This window comes from Pteropus alecto, unplaced genomic scaffold, assembly GCF_000325575.1.
Source record: "Pteropus alecto unplaced genomic scaffold, ASM32557v1 scaffold669, whole genome shotgun sequence".
Lineage (NCBI taxonomy): Eukaryota > Metazoa > Chordata > Mammalia > Chiroptera > Pteropodidae > Pteropus > Pteropus alecto.
Genome location: NW_006442554.1, coordinates 536,285 through 546,261, shown reverse-complemented (window position 1 = coordinate 546,261; position 9,977 = coordinate 536,285). Strand labels below are relative to the sequence as shown.

At 44.6% G+C, this 9,977-nt stretch overlaps 1 protein-coding gene across 3 annotated transcripts in view; it reads left to right on the top strand.

Moving 5' to 3' along the window:
- Positions 1-6,587, top strand: part of TBC1D25 (TBC1 domain family member 25) — a 12,346-nt gene extending 5,759 nt beyond the window's left edge. For all 3 annotated transcript variants that reach the window (XM_015597755.2, XM_006922760.3, XM_015597756.2), the window contains 3 exons: positions 4,261-4,388; positions 4,527-4,715; positions 4,992-6,587. In XM_015597755.2, coding sequence (XP_015453241.1) covers positions 4,261-4,388; positions 4,527-4,715; positions 4,992-6,353 — 1,679 coding nt within the window. In that variant the 3' untranslated portion in view covers positions 6,354-6,587. The remainder of the gene's footprint in view (positions 1-4,260; positions 4,389-4,526; positions 4,716-4,991) is intronic.
- The last annotated feature ends 3,390 nt before the right edge of the window (positions 6,588-9,977 follow it).

Below are 9,977 nucleotides of genomic sequence, written 5' to 3'. Positions count from 1 at the left end.
TCTATTAAAATCCTGATGGGAATTTGATTGGAGTTACATTTTTAAAAGAAATTAAATTTTAATTACCCAATAAAATACATTCTCCTTATCAAAAATGAAGGCATTTCAAATAATGCCAAAGACTTCTGGAACCACTATGCCTAATCTCAATCCTCAATCTTTGCCCTGCAAGAATCACTTTGATCGATTTGGTGTGTAATCTTTCAGGTCCTTTTATTTATTCACACACATACACACACACACACACACACACACACACACACACACACACACATTTATCTACATATAGAGTTACATCAGTATATTCATATTTCTATATATATACAAATGGTATGTATTTAACATAAATGGTATCATACTATACATTAATAAGTATCCAATAGATGGAGCTGTTATATAAATATTAATAGCATTCTTGTGATTGTGTTCATGACTGTGAAAGCAACAGGCATCTTGTGACCACTTGGATGGGAAGAAGTCATTTTCTGTCACCTTTGTGATCAGATGACCAATTTGTGCATTTGCGATATGAATCCTCTTCCTATCAGATGTATTGCAAATATTGTTTCCCAGCTTACCTTTTGTAAACATGGCTTTGTTTGGGGTATCTTTTTTGTCCTATCAAAAATTAAAAATTTTATGCAGTCTTATACATATATCTATCTTTTCCTTTATGATTTCTGAGTTTCTCTTACTTTGGAACATCTTCTCCAGCCACAAGTTTATCTAAGTATCTTCCTACATTTTCTTCTAATATGCTTATTCTTTTCTTTTAGCATATAAATATCTACTCTGTCAACATTGTGATAAGTAGACTTAACTTTTAAAAAATTTCCAGATAAATAGTCAATTATACCAGCATCATTTTTTAAACAATCGCCTCTACAGATTCGAAATGCCACTTTTGTCACATACCGAGTTCCTATGTGTACTTGGATTGATTTCTGGGCTTTCTATTGCATTCCATTGATTGGCTATATTTGTCTATTGCTGTGCTAACACCATTTTTTATTACAGTAGTTTTGTGGTAAATTTTAATAAGGCAAGCATTGCCATCTTCCCATTATTCTTTATCTTGGCTCTTCTTTTTAACTATTCTTAAGTGTGAATTCTTTCATATGAACCTTAAATGATTTTATCCAGTTCCAGGAAAAACCCTGTTAGATTTCTGATTGGCATTGCATAGCATTTATATATTAATTTAAGGTTTGGGAAGTTTGGCAATTATATGATGAGGAAATGTAGTACATATAGTGTATATTGTGTAATATCACAAGCAGGGCCTGGGGTAACACCCTATAAGGAAACACTTGGGTGTTTCTTCAGGGAAATGTGCATATTCACACTTAGTGGGTTACGTAAAGACTAAATATAGTCTTGTGTCAGTTCAGATCAGGTTTTGCCACTAAATGAGTTTGTGCTTGTAGAAATCCTTTGCCTATTTTATTAATGGATTTGTTCATTCTTTTTAAAATTAATGTAGAATGTCTCTTTATTCCTGTAATGTTTTTGGCCTTGAGTGGTGCTTTTTCTGACATTCACATTACTGCTCTTGCTTTCTGTGTTTGCCAGGTATACCTTTAGGTGTCTTTAATTTTCATCCTTTCTTTGTCACCTGGTTTTAGGTTGTCTTTCATAAAAATCCCATAGCTGGATTTATGCTCTTTTACACAATTGACAGTGAAATCTATAGACCACTTTTCCTCTCTAGTCTCTCCCACCCTCCCCAGCCCTTGAAATGGAAGCTTTGGAACACTTCTAGTTTTTATTCTTCCTCTGATAACTAACGCTTAACTTCTGGGTTTTCCTGAAATGGTAATTTTTGTTTCTTTTTAAACTCTAGGCTATCATTATATTTTCTTTATAGTAGGTCACTTATGTCTCAGGAATCCTAAAGTAACACTTAAGATTACAAACTCCCAACCACAGTATCTCTGTAATTTTATGTTTAATTTTATATATTAAAAACTTGTGGCCCATCACCCTTCGTTTGCCTTCTCCACCTTGAGCCCCTGTAATCAGTAGTCATTGGCTTAGAAAACTTATTTATCTCCAATAAGGAGCATGGGTTAGATGTACTCTGATGACCAAAAATGTCTTTCTTTGACCACTGCTGATATGTACTGTCTTAGCTGGGCATGGAGTCCTTGGATCTTAGGCCTTTCTTCTCAGTGCTCCAACAGGGGCCATGAGCCACTCTCTTATTGCTTCCAGAGTTCTAGAATAAATGTCCGTCACCCTTCTGACCTTCTTTTTGTTGTAAGCAGCCTGTTCCTTACCTTTGGAAGCTGGCAAGAGTTTTTCCTCCTTCTTGGAATTTGGATATTTCACTAGCATCTGAATAGGGTAAGGGGGAGGCCTATCATATGTGCTGTTTGTTAAGTAATCCTATTTAAGACTTGAGCCATTTCTTAATCTCTGGGACATTCTCCTTCATGCCTATGTGATTATACTACCTCCACCTGGTCCCCTTTCTCCCCCTGCATTTCCTAGTATTTGCATATTTGGTCTCCTGGACTTGCCCTCTAGATCACTCTACTTTTTCACTTAAATTATCAAACTTCAGCTCTGTGCCTTGAAAGAGTTCTTCTCTTTGGTCTTCAGACTATTAGTTTGACCTTCTTCATTTTACCAGTTCTGTAGTGTGACCTTCTCCATTTTACCTGTTAAGGATTTTAATACTCCAAATAATGTTTTAGAAAGACCATTCTAGCAGCTGTTGAGAGAGAGTGGAGAGAGACAAAGAGGAAGCAGGGACTAGTTAGGAGGCAGTTTCAGGTAAGAGATGTGGTGGCTCAGACAGGGCGACAAGGTGGAGATGAGAGAAGAGGTGGAATTGAAGTATGTTCTGCACACAGAAGCCATGGGGCTGAGCAGCGGTTTGGCCCTGGGAATTGAGAGAGTGAGATGTGGCAAGGACATCTCTCAGGTTTCTGGCTTAAGCAACTGAACAGATAGAGACACTGTTCATTCACATGAGGAGCAGAGGAGAAGGTCGTGTCTAGAGTGGCTCCCAGGCTCCCCTTTTGGACCGTTTAGGTCTGCAGTGTGTTATGAGACATCCAGGGAGAGGCAGTGACATCCAAATGTTGCCTACGGTTGGCTTCCACTCAGCTCTGTAGAAGAAAGTACAGTAAACTCTATGGAAATGCTGCTTAGGGATGACATTTGCCTGCAAATGACAATGGTTTAAACAAATAGAAGTTGATTTGTATTATATAATAGAGTTCAAGAGCCACTGGACATTGCTGTTGTCAACTTAGCAGCTCTTTGGCACCAGATCTGAGTGACATCTCCTAAATCTCTCAAACTTACCTTCAGGTGGTCACTGCTGCTTCGGCCACCACATCACTTTTGAGATAAGAAAAAAGAATATGAGGGGCTGTAAAGAAGAGAGAAAAGGGACACACTTCTGCTGATGTTCCAAGGGCCAGAGGTGGAGAAAGTCAAGCATAGCATTGCTTCCTCTGTCTAACATATATGACATATCTATTCCACAAATACTTTTTCTAAAATCTATCTGGGCTCTGGGGTGAGATAAATGAGATTCAGATCTCAACCCTACATTTCCTAGCTGTAGAATCTTGGCCACTTACTAATTGTTCCAACCTTTTTGTCATCATCTAAAATGAGAATAAAATGAGAATGATCATGGTAATCTGTACTGATTGTGGGAAGAGAACTAGCATGAATATAAGATTAAGAGTTTGGGCTCTGCAGCTTTGGGTCTGGACTTCAAATTTTGGTTCATTCACTCACTATCTATTGGGCCTTGGGCAACTATCTTATCCTGACTGTGCCTCTTTCCTCATAGAGTGATGATAAAAACAGTGCCTAACTTATAGGATGGATGTGAATATTAGATGAGCTGATATTTACAAAAAGCTCAGAATACTTCTTGGTACTTAGCACTATGGAAATGTTGTCTCATGTCATTATTATTTATATTAAAGTTAAGCCCTTGTCACAGTGTCACAGCGCATGTAGTAAGTGCTCAACAAATATTACTTTATATCATTAAAATATAACTTTAGACTCTGCCCAGCCATTTTGTGAGGTCTATCTAATATAAAAGACAGTTATTCTAATAGAAAAGAATTATTCATGGCTCTATTTTTTGCATGATTTGGATGACATGAGAAAGGAGAGTGAGAGTCGCTCATTACCCTTTGGTGGCCTGACTTTGGTAGGAAAGAAACCTGGCCCTGAGGTCTGGGGTTCTCATCCCCATGCTCATGTTGCTTCACTCTGTGTGCCCAGGCCCACTGCTGGAAGACTGGGACATAATCAGCCCTAAGGATGTCATTGGCTCCGACGTGCTACTGGCTGAGAAACGGTCATCGCTGACAACGGCTGCCCTGCCTTTTACACAGTCCATCCTCTCTCAGGTGGTTTCAGGGACCCCCAGGGCCCAGCTATGGTTGGAGGGTAGGGCCTATCTGGCTCCCTTGCTTGAGTGTGTTAGTCGGCACCTGCCCCTAGCCTCCTAAGCTGACCCATGGCCTCCCTCTCTCCTTCCTTCACAGGTGGGCCGCACTTTGTCTAAGGTCCAGCAGGTGCTGAGCTGGTCATATGGGGAGGATGTCAAACCCTTCAAGCCACCCCTGAGCGATGCTGAGTTCCACACATACTTGAACCACGAGGGTCAGCTTTCCCGCCCTGAGGAGTTACGCCTGCGGATCTATCATGGTGGTGTTGAGCCCTCCCTGCGAAAGGTGAGCCTCCTTGGCCACTCGTTGGATCCATCACTCCCGCAGTCATGAGTAGCTCCTGAGACACGTTCAGCAGACCACACTGTTGTGGGATGGTATGGAGATGTTCCAGGGCAGCAAGCTCTCTTTCACAAGGGGCTAGGAGTCAGAGATAGGAAGGCATACTTTTCCGAAGGAGGACAGAGACCCAAGGCAGGTGGATGGGTGGTGATGGATATACCCTGGAGTGTTGTGGCTCATCTTTAGAACCTCAGCCTCATCCCTTTTGCCCCTGGCCAGGTGGTGTGGCGGTACCTGCTGAATGTGTACCCAGATGGACTGACAGGCCGTGAGCGGATGGACTACATGAAACGCAAGAGTCGCGAATACGAGCAGCTCAAGAGCGAGTGGGCACAACGAGCGAGCCCCGAGGACCTGGAATTCATCCGCAGCACAGTCCTTAAGGATGTGCTGCGTACCGACCGGGCCCACCCCTACTATGCAGGGCCTGAGGATAGCCCACACCTGCGGGCACTGCACGACCTGCTCACCACCTATGCCGTTACCCACCCACAGGTGTCCTACTGCCAGGGCATGAGCGACCTTGCCTCGCCTATCCTCGCTGTCATGGACCATGAAGGCCATGCCTTCGTCTGCTTTTGTGGCATCATGAAGCGCCTGGCCGCGAACTTCCATCCTGACGGCCGTGCCATGGCCACCAAGTTCGCCCACCTCAAGCTGCTGCTGCGACATGCTGACCCTGACTTCTACCAGTATCTGCAAGAAGCTGGTGCCGATGACCTATTCTTCTGTTACCGCTGGCTGCTGCTTGAGCTCAAGCGCGAGTTCGCCTTTGATGATGCCCTCCGCATGCTTGAGGTTACCTGGAGTTCACTGCCCCCCGATCCTCCTGAACATGAGGTAGAGCTTGTTGGACCCCCCAGCCAAGTGGCAGACACTGGCTTCGGTGGTCACAGAGGGTGGCCCATGCGACAGAGGCACATGTTGAGGCCTGCAGGTGGGGGAGGCAGCGCTTTTGAAGATGCTGTTGACCACTTGGCTATGACCAGCCAGGGGCCTGGTGGTGGGGGGCGTCTCCTGAGACAAGCCAGTCTGAATGATCTCCAGCAACTCAGGGATAACACAGGCCCCAGGAGGGCTCCTCTGGTCCAATTGCACCATCCAGCTGCCCTCATTAGCTCCAAGTCTCTCTCAGAGCCCTTGCTGAACTCCTTAGACCCACTGCTCTCCTCCTCTTCCCATCCTGATTCCCCATCCTCCTCATCTCCGCCGTCCTCCCAGGAGGCCTCTCCTGCTGGTGACGCAGCTGCAGGCTCCCCCTTGATGCCAGAGGTGGGCTCCCGGAAAGACCCTGAGAAGTCTTTGCCACCCCCACCCCCACTGGGCCTGCCCCCGCCCCAGGAGTTTGGCCGGGGGAACCCATTCATGCTCTTCCTCTGCCTTGCCATCCTGCTGGAGCACCGTGACCACATCATGCGCAATGGGCTGGATTACAACGAGCTGGCCATGCACTTTGACCGCCTCGTGCGAAAACACCACCTGGGTCGTGTCCTACGCCGGGCCAAGGCTCTCTTCGCTGATTACCTGCAGTCAGAGGTGTGGGATTCAGAGGAGGGGGCTGAGGCCACAGCCCCATCTTGATCAGGCTCCCTCCAGTCCACCGTCAGCCCCACCAGATCTCCATTCTTTGCCATGAGGGCCTCCACGTGAGACCCTACCTCCCTGCCTGCCAGCCCTAGACCTGTTGGAGCGTGGGGCCGTCTCTCCACAGGTCTGAGAGTATGGGGATCTGCTTTAGCACTGTCCCATGAAGGCCACGGCCTCTTTTCTGTTTTTGTTGCTTTGTTTTTAACAACTGTACTTTGCACACATGAAGGTCACTGTGGTCTGTTTATTTCTCTGCCCTCTTCCTAATTTTTGTTGTAGATGGAGTCTCCAGGGGCTCTTTTTCTGATGGAGCAGAAATACTTTACTTGGTGGAGAGTAGCTCCTGTTTCCCCAGTGGTGAAGAACAGATCTGAGAATTGGTTATAGGAGGTGAGCCCAGGTTGAGGACTGCTTGAGGAAGGCCTGAGGCTGTTGTGTGGAACATCTGTCTGCCTATAAGGGTCTGAATTATGGCTGTGAATGTATATTTTCAGAACAGGCTCCTGAATGTGGGATGAGAGAGAGAGTTCCTGACTCAAAAAGGGCAAGGTTCATTATAAAAATTAGGAAGTATGGGCTACTTAGAGAAAAACATTGGGCCAGCCACCTCTATCCTTCCACATGTCACAAGTTCTAGGATCCAGACCCTTCCCTGTGAGTCTTCTGCACTAATGCTGGCAGTTCTGGGCAGGGATCTGAGGCTCCTATTCTTGCCACTTGCTTTGGGGCCAGCTTGAGGGCCTGTGGCCTTGCCATGCCTAAGGCTCTAAGACCTAAACTGGGTTTTCAGCTCATGGGTACTTGTCTTAACTGTTTCACAAATACCTTTTATTTGCCTTCTCCATCCCACTACTGTGAACGAACAAATCAAGCACGAATAAAACTCAGGCCCTCAAAAAAGTCACTTATTTGGAGGTTAGTGATCAAAAGAAAGTCCCTTTTCCCACTTAAGTTCTCAGAAGGCAGATTCTCTCACAGACTGGGTTCTGTCCTCCACAAGGACATGGCAGACAATGGGTGAGGTAACTGGGGTCCTATAGGCCATGGCCTTGCCATGCCAAGTTTTGGCCAGAAGTTGCTGCATGAGGCAATGCTTACAGAGATGAGGGGCATCAGGGCAGCCATCTTCTCACCTGTCTCCCCCAAGAATGTCATATAAAGCTGGAGATAACCTTTAAAAGGCTCTCATCCACCCCCCAGTATTAGGAAAGCTGAACATTCCTCAGATGAGGACTCAGTCACTGTTAGAGCAGGACAAGACCACTCTGGGGTGCCCCAAGACTGTGGGTCTAATAAGTACACATAAGGGGCTCAGGCATCGACACACACACCAAGGGCCATCCAAGATATGAGGATATCTGGCCCTCTGAGGACCTGAAATATCCCCTATTTTGTCAGTAACCAGCTGACACCCTCTGGGTACATTCTGTGATTGAGCTCATATATTTGAGAGGTCAAGCCAATTCTCGGTATGGCAGCTTGGGACCTCTGAGGGCAAAGGAGTCCTTTCTGTGACTTGGAGACTGAGATACCCAGAAGGGCAAAAACCTCTATTAGTCCCCGAGGATACCTAGCTGGGGCTTCTGGTTCATGCCAAGATGGCAAATAACACAAGCCACTGATTCCCTTACCCAAAAGGAACCTGGAGAAACCACGGAGGTAAACATGAGTTCCAGAAACTGAAACACAGCTAGGAAGACCTATGGAGAAATGGAATCCCTAACTGGCCAGTGTTTTAAGTGGCAGATGGCTGGAGGCAGCAAATACAGCATAGGTTAGAGATTTAAGTTCTGGCTCTTACCTCTCCTTCATGGTACCTTGGGAAGACCCTTGTCTGCCCCATCACTGCAGAAATCATTCCATCCACCAGGACAGGTGTATGGAGGTTGGGGGTGGGGCTAGTGTAAGGGGACCGAGCACCCTGCTGAGGGGAGGAAATGAGCAGACAGAGGCAGTCAGTCACTCCTTCACTCCTCTCCCTCCAGACACAAGGGCTGGTGGTGACACCTTAGGGAGATGGCCTCCTCCAAGGGTTTAAAGATGAAACTCCTGCCAGAGGAATTGTCAGGTGGTGTGAAAGGAGTGAGTTCTGCTTTTGTGGTACCTGAAACTGTCCACCCTCTTGCTCATCTCCCCACACATCCCCATACCCCTTGAAGTCCAGGTGATTGAGTAAAGTCAAGTCTGGCCTTCGGCCTTCCCTCAGTACATTTTACCAGCCAGAACAGCTGCTCATGTCAGGGGAATATGACCTTGGCGTCAAAATACTAGACACCGAGGCAGTATAACTACCTCCAGAGAAAAAACCAAAATCTTAATTTGGTTAAAAAACCAAATCTTAGTTTTCTCAGTTTCTGAAGGTCAGGAATGTGGGAGCAGCTTAGGTGGATGGTTTTGACTCAGGGTCTCTTCTGAGGTTTCAGTCAAGTTGTCAGCCAGGACTGCAGTCAGCTGAAAGCATGACTTGACTGAAGGACCCACTTCAAACATGGCCCACTCATAGGGCCGTTGGCAGGAGGCTTCAGTTTTTCACCACCTGAACCTTTCCATTGGACTCCTCACAACACGTGGTCCCAGCGAGCAGGTGAGAGACTGTGACCAAGACAGAACCACAGTGCCTATTATAACTTAATCTCAAAAATGACATTCCAACACTTCCGCATTTTCTTGGTCACACAGACCAACCCTAGTACAAGATGGGAGGGAACTACACAGGATGTGAATACCAGGAGGCAGGGATCATGAGGGCTATATTGGAGGCTGGCTACCACACTGGGTGACATATGATATCTGAAGCAGAAATATTGGGACAGATGAAGAATTTTAAATAATTATAATTGATAATATTAGAAGATTAAACAGGAACAAGAGATATAGAAAATACTAGGTCTGAGTATGATGGTAGGAAAAAGTAACAAAAATACTGTAAATGGAGACTATGAAATAAGAGAAATTTTAATAGTAATTATAAAAATAGAACATAGAGACCCTCCTTAGATTTTTTAAAAAGGTTCAACAGTATACACAAAGATTTAGAAATGTTGAAAATGAAAGGATGAAGAAAGGATATGGACAACTAATAAATGTCCAAATAAAGTTGGGATAGCCATCTTAATAGCTAACAAAATTTAAGATCCCAAAAGGCAAAGGATATATACTCACTGACAAGGAGGATATGTCTACCATAAACACATATACTCCTAAGGAGCCCTGAATAATGTATTTTTAAGCTTGATACATAATCACATGTCACACATTCCTATATAACCCTCCACTTAACAAATGGAGAAGATTCCTTTTATGCTTACACTTAACAACTATGAAAATAAGACCATGTTGGGGCACAAAGAAACCCTCAAAGAATTCAAAAGTATCAATATTAAACATGTTTTCTGACTAAAATGCAATAAAATGAGCAGTTGATAACAAAAAGCTTTAAAAAGCCCCCATTTGGGGGAACCAATTATTAAACAATCCTTATATGAAAGATCATTAAAGAACTTCAGAAATATTTACAACTAAGTTATAAAAGTACTACATGCAAAATTTGTGGGACACAGTAAAATCAGTTAATAGAAGAAAATGTATAGCTTTAAATATATTTACTAGAAAAGAAGA